Below are 23,741 nucleotides of genomic sequence, written 5' to 3' on the forward strand. Positions count from 1 at the left end.
ATCTACCGATGAACCTGTAGGGGTATGATGGGCAGAGTAATGTTTCCTCAGATAGAGCCACATCCTTATCCTGGAATAAGTTTTGCCGACCTGATCATATTGATGATCTTACTTCCAAGGAGGAGGATTACTGTAAGTAACAGGCTGGGCTGGGCTACACAGTGAGTGAGTGCAAGGCCATCCTTGATGAGACCCCATCAGAAACACAAATGAACAACTCAATGATCTAGAGGTGGAAGGATTGGCCTGGTGGGCCAATGTAAGTAGAAGCAAAATGGAGTCAGGAATGTCCAGGTCAGAGAAAGAGGTGATCACAGAGTGTGGCATGCTGTGGGCAGGGATACAGGAAGCTTCTAGAATCTGGGAAAGGAAGGGAATGGATTCCAGAGTCTTCATGAGGGTCACAGCTAAGCTAACCTTACAGTTAGCCCCTTAGGACTGGCTTTGGACTTCTGAACTTCAGAAGTGTGAGATAAGAATTTGTGTTGCTTTAAGTCAATAACATGTGGCCATTCAGTAGCCACAAGAACAGCACTAGAAGCTAATATAGAGGCAAGTGTGTTACAGCTCTGAGAAGTAAAATGTGTTAGCACCAGTCTGTGGTTTCTGAACTAGTCAGATCCGTTAAACTAGACTATGGTGAACACATAAGGCCAGGTGTGCACAGGAACCACAGTGTAGGTTAGCTTGCTGGCCTACAGTTATGTGTAATATAAAATATTCTGACCCCAGTTTTCTTTTTGCTTTTGTTTGCACTGTTAAATCAGACTCCGTGCTCGAGTGTGCTCAGCAAGCCTCATTGCTAAGCAGCTCCAGACCCTCCCTTCCTGTTCCGAATTGTCTTTACAGTTTTGGCTTATTTGATTGTTTCTCTGTTTTTGTTCCTTAGAAGATGATAGTGAAACTTATTAGGAATAGGTTTTTAGTGTATACTTTTTCTTTCTCCTTCTAAAACCCCAAGGTATTCAGCCCAAAATGTAAATCTGTGGTTCCGTGACCTGCTTACCCCTTTTCTTTACATTTTTAATATTGGGTTTGGCAGTTCCTAGAAGTAAGAGTTACAGTAAGGTAAGGAACACCTTAATGCAAAAATAATTAGTGTAGGTAGATCCCGCATGCTTTCCTTTTAACTTTCTGTACGCAGGAGCATTGGTCTGTCTTTAAATTGTCTTATTTTTCTCTATAAATATAAACAAGCCATAAATAATGTCCAGAATAATGTGTCTTTGTTAAGGAGGTTGTTGATGTGAAACTCAGAGTGTCTGTGAGACAGGAGACTTGAATTCTGAGCCCAGTATAGATCCTTGGCTGCAGTTCTTTGTGACCTTGGGCAGCCCACTGTGTCTTAATGAGTTTATATTTTCACCTCTAAAATAATGGCTTGAGACTTCTGATTCAAGAGCTAAACAAAAGAAAATGACAATAATCAGTGAATGAAAAAGTTCTAGTACATTTCTACAACATTAAAATAAATTGGAGTTTTGATCCAGATAACCCTGCAGAGGAAGAGAAAGTAAGTCAAGGGCTGTGTGAAACAAGAAAGGGCCTTTCTACCGCAGAACTCCAGGGGAAGAGGAATGTAAAGATCACAGTACAGGAAATGGGGAAATGGGAGGAGGCTAAAGCCGGGAATGTTCGCACACATCTGTGAAACTGTCCAGTTGCCACCAGAGTTCTCACTGTTCTTATAGAGCTAATAAGATACTGAGGAATCAACATCACATCAGGTAAACCTAGTATAGGAAACCCATCATTTGAGGCTCACCTGTTTCTTGGCTCATTTAAATTCTGAAAGGGACTCCTTGAACTGTCCTTGTGGCTAGAGAATAGGAATTAGATCCGGAGGCTCTCTCCTAGGGCCTGGATAACCTTTGCTTTGTTTTGGTGCCACTGAAACAAACACTGAAATACCCTGGAAGTAATGGGGTTAACTTGAGTGAGGCACGGCCCCCATCCAGTTATCATCCACTTGTTGAACTTACACAGCAGCAAGTCTAAACTGTTTGCCCCCCACCCCCGCCCTGTGCCTAGTAGAAGCAAATATAAATTCTGAAGGATAGCATCGCCCTGCATTTCAGATTATTTCCAGAGCAGCTTTATAAATGCAAGGTCCAGTAAAAATGGCTAGATGCACAGGAAGCATAAGACAACAGAGGATCCCAGCATCATCAGATCCGAGTGAAAGCTGTGCTAACTGAATTACAAACCTAAAGAACATGTTTGCACATATTAGGTGAAACTGAGGAGAGAATTAGCAATGTGGAAGATACATCAGCAAAGAGCACTCATAATGAAGCCTCAGAGACCAAAGAGCAGATATACAGAAGAGATAGTGTGCTAATTTTTCATTGTTCCCTAATAAATTACCACAAAATTAGTGGTTTAAAATAGCTCACATTTATTACCTGATGGTCATTCTTCATCAGAGAATGCAAATTGAGACAGTATTCTATGTGCATAGTGAAATACAACCCAAAGAGTACAAAGTGAGTTGTGCTGTTCATGATGCCAAGTGTTGAAGAGAGACACTTACATACAACCCTCAGGCATGGGCTCTTGGCACCCTGCTAGTGGAGCAGACACCGATGGACACATGTTGGAAGAGAGTCTGGCCTTGTCTACTAAGGTAGACCCTGTGTACTCCCCTTAGCAATCTGCAGTCTGAGAGGTGTGCTTAAAGACTGGAGCCATGCACATGGATGTTGATGGCCATGATTCTTGTCTTTACTTGAAAAGGGAAAATAACAAGTTAGTGAGAATAGCAAGTGACAGTGACAACAGAGGAATACTACAGCAACGACAGAGTGAATTCTAGTACTCAGATTCGTGGGTGAGTCATAAATACAGCGTTAAGTGACAGTGTCACAGGAAAAAATAAGAGCTAGAGTTATGTGTAACATGTTGAGCTTGTGAAAGCAAGAAAGTGACTGTCTTCAAGCCAGAAGTTAGGCCAGGGTTGGTGGTGCACACCTTTAATTCCAGCACTTGGGAAGCAAAGACAAGAGAATCTCTGTGAGTTCGAGGCCACTCTAGTTTACACAGTGAGTTCCAAGACAGCAAGGGCTATGTAGACCCTGTCTTTAAACCAAAAGAAAAAAAAAGATGAAGTTATTTTCTTTCCTGATGGACAAAAATGATAACAGTTGGGAGGGGTTTTTAAGGGAACTTTTGGTGGCTCTGATTAGCGTGGACCTTTGTGATATATCATTGAGGAGAGAAGCAAAAACAAAGCAAAGGAGTGACTGTCAGATATAAGCCTCCCTCACCGCTAAACAGCACTAAAGCTGGAGAAAGTAGAGCAGTGGCCCTAATGTTCTGTGAGAAAATCGATTTCAGCTTAAAGGACAGAGTAAGATCATTTAGTTGTCTGGAGACATTCCTTAAGGGAGCACTCCAGCAGTGAAGACAACGCAAGAGCATGTAATACAAGAAGGCAGTCAAATACAAGAGGCCAGAAGAAGGAGGAGTTCTGTGAAGCAGGCGTTGAGTGTCTTCAAAAAAGGATGGATCAACGCCAAGCACAGGTGTCTGAGTGGGAGGACATGGTGCTAATGGTGGGCTTTGGAAGATGTCTCTTAGGAAACAGGTGTTTATCAGAACCTTGTGGAAAGAAGTATAGAAAGAGGCATGATCTACACAGAAACAGAGGGGAGTGTTCAAGCACTTGATAGGCTGGAAGGATGGAGAACCCATCTGCCTCCATGTATCAGACGTGTGTGTGTGTGTGTGTGTGTGTGTGTGTGTGTGTGTGTGTGTGTGTGTTTGGCAGCAAAAATTGTGTGGTCTTTGGGAAATGAAGTATAATTTCAGCTCTGCAACTAGTGATATTTACGTGAGCACATGTACTTTCCTGTTGGTTGTCGGTGTTTATAGCCAGGAGAAGCAGCCCAGAGGCTTAACTGTCAGTTTAAAATGAAGATGCTAGCAAGCATGACTGTTTAAGACAAAGGTTTGGAGGAAGAGAGAGGAGGATAAAGAGTTAGAAGAGCAAGGGAGAGCATATAGTCACCTTATCTTGTTGGGAAGAGTAAGGTAAAGCATATTAACCCACTTATAAAGGAAACCCTGAAGTACCATCAGAATAAGGAGGTTGGGAGGAGCCAATTAAGTAGCTAAAACCCTCAGTTTCATACTAGGAAGTGTCTGTACCTTTGAGTTTAAACTTGTTCCTCGATTTGGAGCAGGAGTGGAGGAACCTGTCTCCAAAAACATCTAGAATTAGTCCATTTGACTAATTTTGTACTTCAAAAGAGTTTAATTCATATAGGTATACGTGTTTATTTTATTGCTTTAGTTAGGTTTTTACTGCTGTGATAAAACACCATGATCAAAAACAAAATGAGGAGAGGAAGAAAGGGTTTATTCATCTTACAGCTTGTAGTCCAGGGATGTCAGGGCAGGAACCTGGTGGCAGGAACTGAAGCAGAGACCATGGGAGTACTGCATACTGGCTTGTTCAGTGTGTTTTCTTATACCATGCAGGACCACTGGCCCAGTGGTAGTACCACCTACATGGGCTGGGCCTCCCACATAGTCGCTAATCAAGAAAATGCTATGCAGTCTGGTGGGGGTATTCACTCAGTTGAGACTCCCTCTTGCAAAATGACTCTAGCTTATATCAAGTTGGCAAAAACTAGCCACACATGCACACACACAACAGAGGGAAACACATGTACATACATATAATGATAAAATAGCTAAATTCAGCTAATTTAGAAATACATGTCTTACATGTTTTCTGCAGTGAAAACACATAACATCTACTCTCTTATGAGTACTCAGTCTTAAGAATACAGTATAAGCAGGGTAAGGCAGTGCACACCTTTAACCCCAGTACTCCAGAGTAGGGCAAGCAGGTATCTGTGAATTCAAGGCCAGCCTGATTTACATAGCAAGTTTCAGGAGTACATAGAGAACCTTGACTCAAAGAAGAAAAGAAAGTAAAGAAAAAACACAGTATAGTAGTGTTGTTAACTGAAGACACCATGTTATTCTGTAGAACCCTTGAACTCAGTCATAAATCCTGTTTGTCTGAGAATTCAAACAAAACCTTTTGAGATCAGAAAGGTAAATCTAAGAAGTACATACATACAAGTGTGCACATGCACACAGCTTCATTAATGATTTCTTTCACAATAGATTTTTATACCTTATATCCATATGAGTAGTAAGTTTGCCTTTGAGCATGTGGGCTCACCAATGACTTGTGAATATGCATATCCATATAAATGTAATAAGTGCTGTGGTTTTCCTTCCAGTTCCACCATGGACAGTCTTTAAGTTAAAAACAGGTCTGATTGAGTTAGAGTTATTGAGCAGAAAGAATCAACAGGAAAGAGTAAAGATAAACAGTATTACAAATAGAATCAACCCACAGAAGCAGCGTTTGGTTTATATACAGCCTGGGCTCCCTGGCTGCGTGTAGAAGTCCGGAGCCCCTGTGGAGCCGTCAGAAAGCCTCTGCATTAAGACACTGTGTACTGCGAGCTTGAAACCCCAACACATGTCACCATGCCTCTCACCCTTTCATGTCTGTCTCTGGAGAAAACTTAACACTGAATCTCATGAAAGGATGTAAGGCCTGGAAACTGAACTTTAGATCTCAGCCTTAATAGAAAAGGACACATCACTTCCTGCAGGATTTTATACATAGCAAGTGCTTACATTGGGATTTTGTATCTTGGGAATTTACCATGAGCTGAGACTTTGACTTCTGTTTCCTTTCAGGTTCTTTGGCCTGGGAAAGCATAATCAGTCAAAACTTAGATTTATTAAATCCCTTCCATGAGCTCAACCATGGCATCTCCATGGTTCTCCAAATACAGACATTTCAATCAGCGATAACAAGGGAGTGTTCAATTTCTTGATGTATTTAAATGGAAAATTTCAGACCTTGGCCTGTGTTATGTGCTTTGGATTAAATTACCTGGTTCTGAACCTGCTAATCTTAGCTAGCTGAACATTGTAAGTAGGAAGAGTTGCTGGATCCCACTCCAGTTGTAGCCAAAAGCATGATACCTCTAGGGAGGGTCAGTCTGTCCATCCAGCTCTGCTATTTCACTTCCGGCTGTACACAAAGCTTGACTGGGGAAGCCCAGAAACATTGCTCCTTGTCCTGTTATTCTCTTTGAAAGATGATACATCAATGTATTTCTCCGTGGCTGTTTTCAAAAGCATTTTAATAGGCTGTTTATTGTATTTCCTAATTATAGTGCTGCTTTTGATACAGTTCTTGGGATAAATGTTGCTGTCAAGAAGTTAAGTCGTCCTTTCCAGAACCAAACGCACGCAAAGAGAGCCTATCGTGAACTCGTCCTCTTAAAGTGTGTCAATCATAAAAATGTAAGTTACTGATGCTTTGGTGTTAGTGGTGTGATCAGATTGAAGATTAACTGATGATGAGAGAAATTATAGAAAAGATTACCTTTTTTTCATAAAATTAAAAAATACTTTTATTGCATCTAGTTTGGGGGTGGGAGATGCCAATGGTCACTGTGGAGTTAAGAGGACAATCTTCTAGATCAGCCTAATCTTGACACTAACCACCCCAACCACTAACAACTAACTCTAAGAATAACCTGCCAGAATCACCCTGCCCCTGCCCCTGACCCTAATACCCAACTCTGACCCTAACCCTGCCCCTGACCATAATACCCAACTCTGCCCCTGCCCCTGACCATAATACCCAACCCTGACCCTAACCCTGCCCCTGACCATAATACCCAACTCTGACCCTGCCCCTGACCATAATACCCAACCCTGACCCTAACCCTGACCATAATTGGTTCTCTTTAGGAGAGAGGTTCCATGTGGGACTCTGGGGTCCAGCTCAGGTCAATCATCAGCAGGCTTTGTGACAGGCCTTTACCCACCTAACCCTCTTGTCTGTCCCGAAAGGGACCAGTACATGACATCTTTCTCCAGTTTTAGATGAGTGGAAACTATTTAAGATTGTACTAAACTGTTAATGTCCCCTTTGTTTCAACACGTGTGCTAGACTTTTCTATAATGGTGACATTAAATATGCCACTAAGATCAGCTTATTCTTTTGTCATTTCCCTTGCCTCCATTTGGGTGTGTGTTTTGGATTGGTTTTAATTTGTTCAGTGTATATTTTATTTTACTCTTTTATAAAAATATGTGTATTATTTTTAAAAATTTAGGTAATGTAAGTTAGAGAGCACAAATCCCTGGGAATTTAGCCACAGGTCACTAGTGTGAACATTTTAATGAGCATGCTTGTTTATGTGTGTTTACACATGTATAAATAAGACCAGTTATGCTATTTTTCCTTTTTGTTTATCCCAAGAGGAGTGTTGGTAAATATCATACTTAGACACAACTGTAATACATTCTTAAATGGTTGTATATGCAGATATATAGTACTTTAGTTAAATTGTGCTTGTTGGGGTTTTTGTTTGTTTTGTTTTATTTTTGTCTGACACAAGCTAGTGTCATCTGGGAAAAGGGAACCTCAGTTGAGAAAATGCCTTCATCAGATTGGCCTATAGGTAAGTCTGTGATTGATGTGGGAGGACCCAGTGCTCCTAGACTGTATTTACAAAAGCAAGGCGAGCAAGCCAGAAGCCGGGTTCCTGCCTCCAGATTCCTTACTTGAGTTTCTGTCCTGACTCCCCCCCCCCTTTTTTTTGAAGATGTTTATTTATTTTATGAGTACACTGTAGCTGTCTTCAGACACACCAGAAGAGGGCATCAGATCCTATTAACTATGGCTGTGAGCCACCATGTGGTTGCTGGGAATTGAACTCAGGACCTATGGAAGAACAGACAGTGCTCTTAACCGCTGAGCCATCTCTCCAGCCCCGTGACTTCCCTTCTTGATAGATTATAAACTATAAGCAAATACACCCTGTCTTCCCAGGTTTGGTTATAGTGTTCTGTAGCAGTCATGGAAAGCAAACTAAGATACAAATAATTTTGTTGGGTAGAGTAGAGTTTTGGTTGGGTTTTTTGTTTGTTTGTTTTTGTTAGAAGCCGTGGTGTAATGAATAAAACTTGGTATACATGTGCAGGTAGGTTATTGCTGGCCAAATAGTACACATAATCCTGAGTTGTATGTGTGCTGACAAGCTCATGTCAGGGTGCACTGTCAGCTTCTACTCTGATGGAGAGCTTCTGAGTGCACATCTTCACTTTCACCAGCACTATGGAATACTGCTTTTCTTTTTCTATTTGCCAGTCTGATATATGATAAATAATCCTATTTTAATCTGTGAGGTTGAATTTTTTTCATATGCTTCTGTTCATATGCAATCATTTTCTATCTTTAATACATTTCAGTGTTCAGTTCCAATGTATCAATCATACATGTGTGTATGCATGTATGTGTGTACAATTTTGTAAATGTGTGGGCAAGCCTGTGTGTGCAGGTCTGAGTGCACATGTGGAGACCAGAAGTTGATGTCAGGTATCTTCATGAATTACTCTCCACCTTATATATTGAGGCAAGATGTCTCACTTGAACCTAGAGCTTGCTAATTGGCTAGTCTCCCTATCCAACTTGTTTTAGTGATCCCTGTCTTCCGAGCCCTGAACATACAGGTGGGCCACCATTCCCGCTGACATTTATGTGGGTGCTGGAGTCTCAAGTCTGCACTGAGCCACTTCACAAGCCCCAACTATTTATTTTATTGAAAATTTGCTTTCCATGGTTGTGGCACGATTTTTCTCTTACACTGTTTGGTGTCTTTAAGTTCAGTTGCAGGTAGCTTTACATATTCAAGTTATTAATCCTTTTCATTTTGTAGCTCAGACTAACGTTGAACTCTGAGGCTGGCCTTAAACTTGCAATCTCCTGCCTTAGCCTCAAGTCCTCAAGTTACAGAAATACACCCGTGTCCGGCTTCGCCCTTCCCATTTGATCTCATGTTGCTTTAGTTTGCTGATTTTGTTTGGTTTTGGCTTTGTTTTAGTGTAGTTAGATATCCTAGGTTTCCTGTCATGTTTACAAATATTTTATTACACCAGGAAACAGAATGTTTGCCCATATTCTTCCCTGCTTTATATTTTAGAGATTTAGACTTTATCCACTTTGTTTCCCAAGACTGGAGGTGGCTACAGTTTCCCTTTCATTCTTGCTGTTTATTCCTTCTATCTGATGAGTAATTCCCCTTTCTCCTGTTCCCGTGAGGTGACAGACCCACGGTTAGTAAGCACAGAGGGCACAGGGAGCAAGCAGTAAGGCTGCTTAGCCCCTTAGGGGAATGTAAAGCCTACGTCACATCCATCACCTTAAAGTACAAGCTCAGCCTTATATGTAAAAACTTTTCAGAAAGTTGCATGTAGTATTTAAGTTTCCACAGTTAGCATAGTACTTCTAAAAAAGATTTATTTATTTATTATATATAAGTACACTCTGGCTGTCTTCAGACACATCAGAAGAGAGCATCAGATTCCATTACAGATGGTTCTGAGCCACCATGTGGTTGCTGGGAATTGAACTCAGGACTTCTGGGAGAGCAGTCAGTGCTCTCAACCACTGAGCCACCTCTCCAGCCCCTAGCATAGTACTTTAATTAGTGCTTCTCCAAACATTCTTATTTTTTACATATATTTAAATTCTGTAGTAATGATTTAAGTTACTAGGGGCATGTGAGTGATTCTTTTAAAAGCACATCTTACTTTCAGTTGGTGGTTAAATATTCCAGTGGTGTGCACTAGAATGCTTTGGTGACAACCATAGTAATGATAGATACTGAGTTCTGCAGTCATTTTTCTACCTTGTCAATCCAATTTTTATAACCAATCTGATATACTAAAGTATAATTAATTTTCTCTTTTCAGATAATTAGCTTGTTAAATGTGTTTACACCACAAAAAACGCTAGAAGAATTTCAAGATGTGTAAGTATCATTTGCATCAGATTGAAAACTTAGAAAGTTGGTGATTTTTAGTAAACAGGCCATTTGCAAGCCCGAGACCCTATGGGGCTGCCAGTGCCAAAGAAGAAGGATGCTGGTGGTGTGGCTTTTACTCTGAGGCTGTCAACCTGAGGACTCAGCGCTGTAGTGTATACATCCTAGCATTCTGACTCCAAAACACAGGAAAGTCTTCTTTAGCCCTTGGAGAAGAGTCTCCTTCATTCTTTAGACTTGCTCATTTAGGATCTTGCTCTATGCTTTTATACTTAGTGCATTTAGACTCACATAAAAATTACTGCCCAAAATGCCTTCCAAAACGCACCTCACATAAGGCTTTGCCAGCACAGTATTCCTTGGCCTAGTCAAGTTGCTGTCTACAACTCATCATCACAGGGAAGATGGAGGAAAGACCACAGTGAGGAAAAAGGCTTAGGGGAAGAGAGGTTTGTTTGGAGCATGGCTGGTGTGTGCGGCTACCCAGAGGCCTGGCTGGCTGGTCTTGGTTGTGGGAGTGGGATCAGACAGGGGGAGGGTGGCTTAGCATGCTCATAAAGGAAGACACAGTAAGATTTCCCACGGAGCAGTGATCTCACCTGACATATTTTTAAAAAACAGTTGTTTTTCTTGGGCTGAGAATCCACTGAGGTAGGGACTGAAAGGCCTAGTTAGCCCGGGGAGGCAACCACAGCAGTTCATATGAGAGGTTCAAGGGGGTAATGGGAAAGGCTTGAGGCTGGACACCAGTGCTGTCTGAGGGTGAGGCTAGCATCTGCTGATAGCTGGATGTGAGAGAGAAATTGGAAGCCGCACATGAAGGCCCTCAGCTGAGGTATGGAGACTATGAGAGGAACAGACTGGGGGTGCCCAGCAGTGGACTCAAAGGAGAGTTTTAGACATGAATTAGAGACATTAGTGCCTATGGGAGTGGAAGAGTGAAGTAGGTAGAGGGGAAAGAACCTGGTGTTGAGGAGGGAGGCTGGATTAAAGGGACGGAAGAATAGTCTATAAATGGTCCCTGCAGGCACAGCCGCCTGGATGTCACCAAGGCAGTGGACACTGAGAGGAGAGCCAGGATCTCATTCCAGCCGCTCTAACAAAAGGAAGCCTTTGGGTCTCTGCAAAGTTGAAGTCATCAGTTTGGGCAGAGAATAGGCATAGGCCAAGTCAGAATGTCCTGACAAACAGTGGGGAGACTTAGAGATGATGTGTGGGGTGGGGGAGCTGTGTTGTCACCATGAGCCAAAACCCTGTGCTGGTGATGGACTGTGAGCTTGAAAGTCGTATGTTCAGCCTTAAAAGACAAATTTCACGTAGGTGATGGTGCCACACACCTTTAATCCCAGCACTCAGGAGGCAGAGGAGAGGAATCTCAGAGTTTGTGGCCAGCCTGGTCTACAGAGTTCCAGGACAGCCAGGGATACACAGAGAAACCCTGTCTGAGGCAAAAAGGAAAAAAAAATTAAGTTTTAGAGTAGTTGAAACACATAACAAAGCTGGACAGTTCAGAGTTCCCATTTACCCACATCAGCAGCTCTACCACAGCCATGTGTTGTTAAAGATCAAGAGTCCACAGCAGCATGGTATAGATGTTGAAAGGATCATCTAACAAACAAAAGGTAGGTAGGTGGATGGACAGACCGACAGACAGACAGATAGACACAGATTGAAAAAAGAAAGGTAGAAAAGTTTGTATGAGATTGTTTCCATGGCAAAAACAATGTTTATAATTTGAAAGACAGAAAGACATTGGGTAAGCTAGTTGCTTGTATGTTCTTTGGGAAATTTTACAGAGTTCTATTATATATTTGATTTCTTTCAAGATACTTTATTAAAAGCGCATGAATGGTTTATATCCCATTAGTAGTGTTTCATAACAATTGTGATCTAAAAATCACAGAGGGATATTTAAGCGTGATATTAATGGATGTGGTTGGTCTCTCTTGAACATTCAGGTACTTGGTTATGGAATTAATGGATGCTAACTTATGTCAGGTTATTCATATGGAGTTGGACCATGAAAGAATGTCATACCTTCTCTACCAGATGCTGTGTGGCATTAAGCATCTGCATTCAGCTGGCATAATCCATAGGGTAAGTAACCACACAATAACTTTATTCTAAGAACAGTCATCATTTGTTCATCAGTCATCCATATAAAAGAACTTAATATTTTTATGTGTGAGAGATTATGAGTGTGCGTGTGGTGCATGTGCACATGTGTGAGTGCACACTTTTTCATGTGTGTTTAAAGGCCAGAGGAGGAGGCCAGGTGTTCAGTTTTGGCCTTATTTCCTTGAGACAAGAACCTGAACCTGGAGGGAAGCTGGTGGCCTAGTGCTTCTCCTGCCTCCACCCTTCTGAGACCCACAGCACTGGCTTTCAGTTACATGTGTAAGCATAGTTTCCACATGGCCACTGATGCCTGTGCCTGCTCACTGATCCATTGCACAAGCCCCGTGCACTTCAGCCACTGTAAACACAGGTAGGTCCACCCTACACAGAACAATCTTGGTTTTCTGGTTTAGCTTTTCAGTTTGGGGTAACTTTTTGTTTTTCTGTGTAGCCCTGACTGTCCTGGAATTCACTCTGTAGACCAGGCTGGCCTCAAACTCAGTGATCCTCCTGCCTCTGCCTCCTGAGTGTTGGGATTAAAGGTGTGGTCCACCAACCACTTCTGGTCACTTTGCAGTAACTTAAATCTTAGAGAAAAATAGCAAGAATAGGCAAGAACACCAAAATACCCAAGTCACAACATATTCACGCCATATTTGAAACTCCTTTTTTTATGAGCAAGGAAATTAGACTCGAGACAGGAGAAAACCAGTGGTCAAGGAACACACTGGTGCCATCGATGTCAGACTAGAAATGCAAAGATAAGGGAGCGATAATGTGATTCACATTCTAGCCTAGGTTCATAAGTTTTTGGGTTTTAAAAATCTGTACCACTGTGTTGCAGTAAATATTAAAAAAAGAAAGAAAGAAAGAAAGAAAGAAAAAGTTTATTTCTATCGGCCCTGAGGTCTCCCTTCTCAGGCCCAACCCTGATAGGGAGCTGCACCCACTGGTCTGAGCCGCCCGCACAACTCGCTTCCCTGGCGGTTTTCTACCACCTGTTCTCTGCGTCTGTCCCGGGGTGTTGGGGTGTTTCTCTACACCCAAATCCCACATAAATAGAACTTTACAGCCCGATAGCTTTTCATACAGGTTTATATATTCAACTCTCAATTCACAAACTCTCTACACAACAAGACTGAATCGAATAGACAAAGATACAAACTGCCCTTCTATATGAGATAGTAGACCTGTAAAATCCTTAATGTTCATAGCTATTTAACGCCAGTCAATCCCACCTGGGTCCAGCTGGTCCTTGGGAACTTCCAAGTTGCCATGACCTCTAACCTCCGTCCTCTGACCTCTCAGACCTTTCCATTCTGTACCTCCCTCGCCCCGCCCAGTCTCTGGCTTTCTTTTATTTTACTAATTAAAATGGGAAGGTTCAAAAGAAGTCACCTCTTAGCCATTGACTGGGCTACCCTTCTTGGGGAAGTGGAATTAACATTAAAATACAGCTTCTGGACAATCTACCCCACTGTATAAACAGAGCATTGTGACAGAGTTTTAAAAATATCCGGGGCTGGAGACTTAACTCAGGTTAAGAGGAGTTGCTGTTCTTCCAGAGGACCTGAATTTGGTTCTTAGAACCCAGGTCAGTCAGTTAACAACTGTCTCCTCCAGAGATCCAAACCTACTTTCGGCCTCCAAAGGCACCCACACACAGCTACTCACATGTATATATTACTAAATATAATTTTTTAAAATAGCCAATATGTTATATAAGACAGAGAGCAGCTTTCTCTGAACTGCTTCCTTGCTGATTTTGCCTGGGTTGTCTCTAGTTTTTGCTTCAATGGTGAGAATTTTCTTCTGCAGGGAGGAATACTGTGAAATACAGTGAAGCCTGTTGATACAGGACACTGGACAGGATTCTTTCTCCTCAGGTGCCAAGAAGGGTTGGGTGTGGCACAAGCCACTGAACCAAGGCTTCCCAGGGTGTGCCTCTTTCTCATCCTCGAACTAAGACCTGATCTCCCTCCCAACTGTGTTCAAAGGCCTGTGCTTTCAGCATTCCCTTCCCTTGTGCATCCCCATAACCAAGTTGTTTTTTAGAGTCTAGCCTTTGCTGCCACCTAGTGGTCATTTCAAGTGATAGCCCTTCTGATGGCAAAATTCACTTTTAAATAGTAACAGACCTGGAGGCTCCCTTTTAGTTTATGTAAGATACTGAATTGTCCATCAACAATATAATGCTTATTTTATTTCTTCATGCAGAAGGTTTTTTTTAAAGATTTATTTATGTATATGAGTACACTGTAGCTGTCTTCAAACACCAGAAGTGAGCATCAGATCTCATTACAGATGGTTGTGAGCCACCACGTGGTTGCTGGGAATTGAACTTAGGACCTCTGGAAAAGCAGTCAGTGCTCTTAGCCCCTGAGCCATCTCTCCAGCCCATGCAGAAGGCTTTTTAAAAGTGTATTTATTTTTATTTTATGTGTAAGAATGCTTTGTCTACATTCATGTATGTGTATCACATACATGAATGCAGGCCAGGAAAAGGCATCAGGTCCCCTGGAACTAGAGTTCCAGATGGTTGTGAGCCACCGTGTGAGTTTTGGGAGGGAGCCAAAACAAGGCCCTCTGGACCTTAACCACTGAGCTGTCTTTCCACCTCAACCCCTCTTCCCGAAGGCATTCGTATTGTCTCTTCAATACATTGCTTTTAGTGTAGTGCCGAGAATGCTGACCATATAAGGCAGGGCTTAACCACTGTGCTGTGCTCATCAGCTCTATAAATACACGTTTAATGAATGTGTGCTTTATGATAATGTCCCAGATTTACAAGCTGTATTAATTTTTGAGGAGGAAATGTTTCCCTTACTTGGAGCCAGAGGTGAGGACAGGAGACTGTCCCCGAGTTCCTAGAAACTTCATGAGACTATGGCATATACTTGCCTTTTGTGGAAAGCTTGGTCCTTTAGCCTAGGAACAACACTCCTGCCCATAAGCAGGTGAGACAGAGCCCAGAGTGGTGGATGTTTTGCTCAGCACGGTGTTTAGAATCCATGGTGATCTGAGAAAATGTATGTTCACCTTGCTCCCTGCCTAGAACCCCATCTTACCAGTTCCTTCTGGATCCCTTGCACACTCCTACCTCACACACTCATATCTGGGTCTACTTGGGAAAAGTATGCGTGCTATCATTGAGATGTTCCAAAGAACCCACAGGGACATCAAACTGGATGACAGGCCTCTAAGAGAGGAGCTCAGTTTAGCCTCAGCATAGCAGTGTGAGCAGCACTGGTCCCCTTCTAAACAGCACCTCACACAGAGATATATACCTTCAATTTACAAGTTTACACAAAATACAGGCGATTGTCACACCCGTAATGGAGAACTCAGGATGATAAGGGTCATAAGTTCAAGGACAGCTTGAGCCATATAGCAAGACTCTATCTCAACGAAACAAAATGGTTTCACAATAAACAAAATCTTTAATTATTCAAAAGTTTTAGAGTGAAATAGGACAAAAGGTAAAGTTTTATTCCTTGCTCTTACTGCTTTTCCTTTATATGATTTACCACACTGGGAAAATGAAAGCCTCCCTCGGCCCTGCGGCCACCTGGGACCCCACGGTAGCTGCCTCCATCCAGCTGTGACAATGCCAGCCAGCCTACCTGCTGAGGGTCCCCCTCAACAGTGTTAGTCCGAATCCTCTTGCTAAGCAAATGGTTCATTTGAATTTGTATTCATCAAGGATCACATAGTTGCATAAATGTTTAGGAAACCTGTATTCCCTCTTCTTGCACCCATTTCTGTCTCCCTATAGAAGCAAACTTTGAGTTTAGTTTTGTTGTTATTGTTGTTTGTTTTGGTTTTTTGTTTTTTTTTTTAATGTGGTGACAGAGCTGAAACTAGAACCTAGTGTGTACTGAGCAGGCACTCCACCAGCCCTGCTCTCAGTTCTTTTACTGAATTGCTCTAGTGTTCATTTCTGTATCTTAGGGCAGTATGTTCAGATCTCATTGACCCTCTTCAGTGTGTGACTAAGACACTGAGGGATTCCTTGTGCCTTCATCCCTGTGACTCTTCCCTGCCCTCCCACCTTAGTTAGAATATGGCTCTGCTTGTGTTGTGATTTACATCCTCATAAACATGAGAGTTTCTCCCAGCCGTGACGACCGCATCTGGTTGCAGTTACTGCTCTAGTTTGGTGGAGATGGTAAAACACAGTAGTATGTACTTCATTCAGTCGGCGTGAGGAACCATTCACGGTGTGTAGTGGATGGAGATATTTACTCTTGCAATTTTCCCAGATCTGTATTAAATCTCCATCTTCACCCTAACCTCTGAGGGGATTTAGATCAGACTCCGTTTACTACCCAGCCTTCATCAAACTCCCCCAAGTGGAGGAGGTGTGGTGATGTTTATGCTTTTCCAGCTCAGCATACCCTGAGAACTTGTAGCCAATCACCCTTAAAATTCCAGTCACTCCTTACCCCACTCTGCAGCCACCTGTCACCTTTGAGCAAGGACCAGGGAAATCCAACAGTAGACGCTTGGCCTCTTGCCATCCTCCTTCCCAGGACATCTCTTCAGTCCGAGAATTCGAATGAGCAGTCTGGCGATTGAATCAGGGTTACACACGCACATGTGCGTGCACACACCTGGCTTTTCTGTTCTTACCTATTCTGGGTGTAGCTTGGCTACCACCCTATGGCTGCTGTGTGTAGTAACTGCCACGCTCTACGTCAGCTGTCATGTCTTCACTTGGGTTCCTTGTTTTCTGTGTCTGAATGGCCCTCGACATTTGAAGAAGCAGTTGTCTTGATTTTGCCAGCTTGGCACTCAAAATGAGTCTTCCAGTCACAAGATAGTTAAATGCTGACTCTGTATTGTGAAGCTGGTTGGAGAGAGTCCATGGTGTTGGGATGCTGAGGAACCTCAGTGACCTCTTTATTCAGTTTGCCTTTGGCAGACATCAGCTGGGATGCTTGCTCCTCCTCGCACAGACACCCTGAGCTTTATTTTTAATTATTCTAGCTGCCCAGCAGATGGCAGTAAAGTAGACAGCTGTTCCCATCACCACAGGTTTTAGACAGGTAAGGTCTGGACCAGGGCTGTTTCCCATTCTCTTCGGCTCATTGACAGATGAAGTGGTTTCCAGTGTTGCGTCTGCACTGCATTTGTCTTTCTTAAAAGCAGTGCTGCAGTAAGCACCCTTGCCAGTTCATGTCTGTCAGTGCTGCAGTAAGCACCCCTGTCAGTTCATGTCTGTCAGTGCTGCAGTAAGCACCCTTGCCAGTTCATGTCTGTCAGTGCTGCAGTAAGCACCCCTGTCAGTTCATGTCTGTCAGTGCTGCAGTAAGCACCCTTGCCAGTTCATGTCTGTCTGCATGCTCAGGCCTGCTAGTGGGACAAACATTTCATCTGTCCTGAACACAGAGTTTTGTATGTAATTGTTCCTATACAGTAGCATGGTTATAGGTATAATAATCCTCTAGGTATGAGTTAGACAGTCCCACAGGTTGTGTGTGTAGGTTATATGCAAATGCCATTTCATGTTATGTGAGGGACTTACAGACTTTCAGGTTTTAAGCAAAGGAGCAAGTGGTTGGGAGGCCACTTGACTTGTTTAAAGGCAGGGTCTCAGAAGCCATGGTGCTATTCCATCTGCCCTCCTTCCCGTCCTCACACACCTCAGGAGCTGCTCACCTCACAAACCCTTGTTGGTGTGAAATTGTGTAGTTAGCATGCTGTGACTCACTTAAATGCATGAACAATTTCTTTTCTAGGATTTGAAGCCTAGCAACATTGTAGTAAAATCAGACTGTACCCTCAAGATCCTAGACTTTGGCCTGGCGCGGACAGCCTGTACCAACTTTATGATGACTCCCTATGTGGTAACTCGCTACTATCGGGCTCCAGAAGTCATCCTGGGCATGGGCTACAAAGAGAATGGTAAGTAGAGTCAGGACTGCAGACATTAAACAATCACGTAGTGTTCCCATTGTCACTGGCATGTGCTGCACAGATGCCACACATAAGAACTTGTTGATTTTGTCTTTCCATTCGTCGGTTTTGTTTTTTTGTTTTTTCCAAAACTTGGCTGAAACTGCCATAGAACTCTGCCGGCCTCTGCCTTCCAAGTGCTGGGGTTAAAGGCATGTGTCACCATGCTGAACCTCCATGTTTGATCAGGGTCTTGTGCACTGGGACCTCTGTGCTTCTCCCTGTGGGCATGCCCACATCATCCACAGCACTGGACCTCTGTGCTCTCATTACCCTGGTTGCCAACACTATAAATGGTTTCACTCCTTTTTAAAAAAAACATCCTAATATGAGTGGACTAATGTACCATGTTTTTTTTCATGTAAAGTTGATTTTTAGATGAAAACTTGACTTGTTCTAGCTGTGTCAACTAAATAAACACCAAACCTTAGTTTTTAATAAATTCATGTGACTATTTATGAAAGAACAACAGAAGGACTTTGCTAAAGTCTTCCGAGATGAGTTTTAGTATGAATTTTTGTACAGACTTTGTCGCCTGCTCTGAGAGGCGCAGTGTCCTCTGGTGGCTGCCTGTGGTTAGCTCTCCCTTGCCTGTCTGAAGCATAGAACTTAGGCAGACCCCATGCTCAGTCCACGCTGGAGGTCAGTTACCACAGAGCAGTGCTCAAGCGGGGCCTTACTCGGGGAGTTTACAGGAGTTCCACCCGATGAGTATTTGCTGCCCATGTCTGGGGGTGGTTTGGAAACAGAGGCGCAGGGCTCTCTGGTTGTCTTTAATCACCTGGTATTTGGTAGTGGACATCTGGTCTGTCGGATGCATCATGGCAGAAATGGTCCTCCATAAAGTCCTGTTCCCAGGAAGAGACTGTATCCTTCACAGGGACAGACCCAGCACTTGGCCCTGGAGGCTGGGGCGGGGTTTGGGGTTGTGGGATGTGGCCCTGAGGATTTCATGTTCATTAGCACTTTCTGTGTCTGGTTTTTTATTTGTTGCTTTTTTTTAAGCTGTAAAGTATTGGATTCTTTGGCACTAAAACTACAGATTGCTGCAAACTGAAGGCTGAAGGAGAGGTCAGCAGTCATTCATATTGTGTAAAAATGTACCCTTAGCTAGCCACTGGTTCTTCCATGTTGTTTGTCTAGTACACTGGTAGAAGCCCTTCCTCCTCACTTTTGTTTTGTTCATGACACTTCATAATTTTATCATTTCATTTTATTTTCAGTTGATATCTGGTCAGTGGGTTGCATCATGGGAGAGCTGGTGAAAGGTTGTGTGATTTTCCAAGGTACTGACCGTATCCTTCCCCAGAGCCTTGACCCTGGCTATGATTTCTATGCCAAGGGCAGCATGATTGCGCCTACCTACTGAACACTCTGAAGGAACTGTCGGAATGTGGACTGTGTTTTCAGGGGTCTTCTTTTTAAAGGGGTGTCCCAGACCAAGCGGTTCAGTTTTCTGCTTTTACTCAAATACCTGTGACAATTTTGTTAATCTAAGCCAGGTATATTAGCTCTTTATCAGAAATAGCTAGATGTGTAAAATTATTATCTTTGTTAAATATATTCTGACAGTTAAGTGAAAATACTATTTTATAAGTTAGTTGATTCTGTTAATTAACCAGGAAAGGGGCAGTCTAAACTCAATAGGCTAACATGCATGTGTGATTGAAGTCATAGACAGTTCTGTTAGCTAATGGTGTAAGAGCTGAGGCGGGCCATGCAGTTAAGTGAAGCCTGTATCAGAAGGAATATATTACCCTGTCTCTGTTACTTTGTTGACATCTTATAGACATTCCTAAAGACCCCAGGCAGAAAGGTGTCTGACACTGGAGAAGGTAAATTTAAACAAAAGATGAGCACTGTGGTCAGCAAGTCCGCATCAGCAGGGAGGGTTTGGAAAGGGAGCAGACAGCCTAGGGCACTAGCTCTGACCCCTTGTGCATTCTTCCATTTCTCATTCTCCACGCGAACACGCTTCTTCATGCTTTCCATTTGTGTTCTAACCCTTCCATTTCCACTGCTCCTTGATTTTGTTTTTGTCATGAAAAGTGTACAGTGTCCTCTGTCTGCTAGCAGACCCAGGCTTCAAGAGAAACCAGGCTCTGTGGTCAGGGTTTGGAATGTATGTACCTCACAAAAAGTGCTTTAATGTTTATAATTTCATGAAGACAACTTTCTTAAACTATGAGTTCCTCACAATCTGAGCTTAGAATGAAGATACTTATTCCACTCACTCTTTCACGTCTTCCTCATCAGTTACAAAACCTGCCAAGTTAAACAGAGCATTTTCTTCTGTCCAATAATCTCTCTGGCTTGTTTTTATCACTTTACCTTGGACTTACTTGTACTAAGTTATAAATAAGGAAGGCTTTATTTTACAAGTAAAATCAACTAAAGGGAAAGTTGAGTCATTCCACAGCCAGAGACTTAGAAACACTGTGTGGACTTGTCAGGAGTGGGCAAGGCTGAAATGTCAGTTAAGAATAATTTAATAACATTTCTTGTTTATATTTTTATTTATTAATAATTTTTCCAAAAAATTAAAAAAAGAAAAATGTATGTACTTTTGCATATACTTTAATAATTTTAAATTAGAACTTAAAACATGTCACAATAGCAGTAGTTGATGTTTTATATATAAGGTCACTTAAAGTGCTTTAAAGTCACATGAAAATTAACATCCTTTTCTAAAGAAGTTTTGCTTACATTTTCAAAGATTAGATCTAAAAGTTGAACAATTTCTAGAAAGGCTCCAGAAACCAAGCTGAGGTTCTCAAGAGATTTGCTGTGATGTTGGTAGAAAAGTAAGTGTTCTCCTCATGGTGGCTTGTGAGAAAGAAAACACTTGAGCCAGGCTAGCAGAAGCCTAAGCTCAGACAGCGCCCACGGCAGCTGTGCATCCGAGAGAAACTCAGATCTCCCTGGGATATGCTTGCTTTCTTCCTTCCTTCCTTCCTTCCTTCCTTCCTTCCTTCCTTCCTTTCTTTCTTTTTTAAATGAAACCTGTGCTCTACCCACCTAGAAAGCCCACCACGCTTTCTCAGGTAAGCCTCACCTGTATTCCATGCCACCTCCCTGTCACCTATCAAGATGACCCTGTAGCACTAAGCCAGACATGTATATTGAGTACCTGCTCCCACTTATTTCTAGGTACCTCATCCAAGTGATGGGGCATAAGGTTCACTGCCAAGATGACGTGAGGGCAGATCTTCTGGGACAGGAGGAGTGAGAGGCTCACAGCAGGCCAGCTGCACTGATGGGAGGGTTGGGCCTGGAGTCTGCATTTGTTCTGAGGGCCTAACCTTTAACCAACTTTGGATTTGGAGTATCTAATCTAAGAAGTGTGGGATTCAAAGGAAAGATGTGGAATAAAGAAACTGGAAATGTTGGTCTGCTGATAGCACGGGGGCCTGGAGTGGTACTAAGCACTGAAGAGATGAGCAAAGGCTCCAGAACTACGGAAAAGGAGAAAGAACTCAGAGCTAACCACTGGGTTTAGTGGTGTCTCTGGGAACCTTAATGGAAACAGTTCTCGAGACGACTGAGAAGGGAGTCCTGAGGAGAGCGCGTTCTGGGGAGGACAAGGGGGAAGAATTAGAGATGCAGGTCTCATAAAGCAGGGGCTGGGAATGTCAAAGGAAAGTGGTTGCTGTTAACGTGGAAGAGCATCATGTGTGAGTGGCAACAGAAGGTTCCTGTACGGATCATGTTGGGGTTGGAACAGCAAAAAACAAGAAGAGACAATTGTCCTTCAGTAGGTGAGAGGGTGAGGTAGGTGGGCTTGGCTTTTAGCCAGGAGCCCAGATGGTTCTCCGTGCTAAGCAGCATGAGATGTGGGGGTGGGGTATCAGCACTTTTGTGATTAGTCTCCACAGTGAGCCACAAGCATGAAGGAGAGGTGCTCAAGTATAAGAGAGGGACACACGTGAGCCAGCTGTCCTCTTTGGCTAAGCACTTAGATAAGATTATGCATCATTCTGACTTGGCAAAGTGTGAACAGAGAAGAGAAGGAGGAAGATTTGCTCGGGCTTTGACTCTGAACCCATTTCCTGAGCAGGTCTTCCAGATTAGCTTGTGTGGCTGCCCCTGGTACTTCCCTGGTGGTATAAACACATATTCTGAGAAAATCTGCTACACTCCAAGCTTCTGCTTATGTGATTTCATAGCTCATTGTCTCGTGTACCTGTTTACAGCTTCACTGTCACTTTCCACAGATATCGTCCCAGTCATCCTAAATGTGACAAGCACCCTGAGAACTAGGCAAGGCTGGTGTCAGCTGCCCAGAAGTGAGGAGGTTGCTCTGAGGACAGACTCCAGCACCTTGCCTGGGCAGTATAAGCTGACTGAGCCTCAGGTCATGTACTTTGAAGGAAGAAAGAACACAGTACTAGATGCTGAAGGCAGGGACTGGTGCCAAGAGAAACAGAATGGCTGTGAAAGCACCATTGTCTAAGGCAGTTTCAGGAGGCAGTATGGTCTGTGGGATAGGCCAGGACCCAGGCCCCTCCCGAACCCCCTCCGGACTCTCCTTGGTCAGCCTGTCATACAGGCTTTGCAGCCCAGCTTGGACAAAGGTCAGATTGATCTTGCAAGCTCTTTTCTCTACATGTAGAGACCTGTAAATCTAAGGTCGCTTTAGTGTAAACATTGATTTCAGTTTGCTTATGTGACATTTATTTATTTTGTGTTTAATCATTTATCTCATAGGTTGAATCATTTCTGTCATAATTTTATTTTGAATTATAATAGGAAAACATAGAGTATATTGACTTAATGAAGCATGATCATACTTTTTAAAGATGCAGAGTATAAGAGTTTTTGTTAAGTGTTTTAGAAAATATTATTCCAGAAGGTTTTTGCTGATCCTCTAGGGTAGCCTAGTTACTTGTTCATAGATATAAATACAATTTTCCTTTGCTTGAGAGTATTTATTGTATGTTATGACTATGAAGCATTTTAGTTGTATTTTCCTCAAGAGAATCCTTAGATATTGATCAATGGAATAAAGTTATTGAACAGCTAGGAACACCATCTGCAGAGTTCATGAAGAAACTTCAGCCAACTGTAAGGAATTATGTGGAAAATAGACCAAAGTACCCTGGAATCAAATTCGAAGAGCTCTTTCCAGATTGGATATTTCCATCAGAGTCCGAACGAGACAAAATAAAAAGTAAGGCATTCTTGTTTCCTGCACTTGTTTCTCTAACGTCTGAACGCTAAGGCCCGTGTCTGTTAGGAGGTGCAGTGATGGAAATAGAGGTTCCAGGGCACCACAGAGGGAAAGCGTCTAAGTCCAGGAGTCTTGGCCTTGCTACAACAGCGCCACCAGACTTCCAGACCTGGTGGGAAGTGCCCTGCAAGTGGGAGGACTGGAGTCTGTGTCCCCAGCATCCCTTGGAAAGTGCAAGCAAGCATGGGCGCCTGTGACCCACACTCTGGGCTTGACACCAGTGGATCCTGGAAGCTTGCTGACCGGCCAGTCTAGGGGAACTGGGAGCTTCCAGTTCAGTGAGAGACCCTGTCGTAAAGGAATGAGGGGAAAAACAATAAAGCAAGACTGCCAACTTCCCCTCTAGCCTCAGAGTACGTCTTACCCACACTCAAACATGTGCATGATATACAACACACAAAACCCATATTGTGATGTCACCAATCCAAATGCAAAACAATTTCAGATTTAAAGAGTACTTCAGTAAGGATTCTGGACAGAAACCATTGAGTGTGGCCTAGTGGGAAAGGCCCTTGCAGCTCTTCTGTGTCCTTCCTAGAGCGCGGTCACCTGAGGAAAAA

The 23,741-nt window shown here is 42.9% G+C and overlaps 1 protein-coding gene across 3 annotated transcripts in view; it reads left to right on the forward strand.

Annotated features, from left to right (window-relative positions):
- The window catches only part of MAPK9 (mitogen-activated protein kinase 9), a 42,521-nt gene that overhangs the window by 11,413 nt on the left and 7,367 nt on the right, over positions 1-23,741 (forward strand). For 2 of the 3 annotated variants that reach the window (XM_080922980.1, XM_080922978.1), the window contains exons 3-8: positions 6,213-6,342; positions 9,805-9,863; positions 11,834-11,972; positions 17,735-17,900; positions 19,175-19,246; positions 22,939-23,121. In XM_080922980.1, coding sequence (XP_080779106.1) covers positions 6,213-6,342; positions 9,805-9,863; positions 11,834-11,972; positions 17,735-17,900; positions 19,175-19,246; positions 22,939-23,121 — 749 coding nt within the window. Of the gene's footprint in view, positions 1-6,212; positions 6,343-9,804; positions 9,864-11,833; positions 11,973-17,734; positions 17,901-18,746; positions 18,819-19,174; positions 19,247-22,938; positions 23,122-23,741 lie in introns of all 3 variants that reach the window. The other variant, XM_080922979.1, reaches the window with a different exon arrangement.

Source organism: Micromys minutus, assembly GCF_963924665.1.
Source record: "Micromys minutus genome assembly, chromosome: 10".
Lineage (NCBI taxonomy): Eukaryota > Metazoa > Chordata > Mammalia > Rodentia > Muridae > Micromys > Micromys minutus.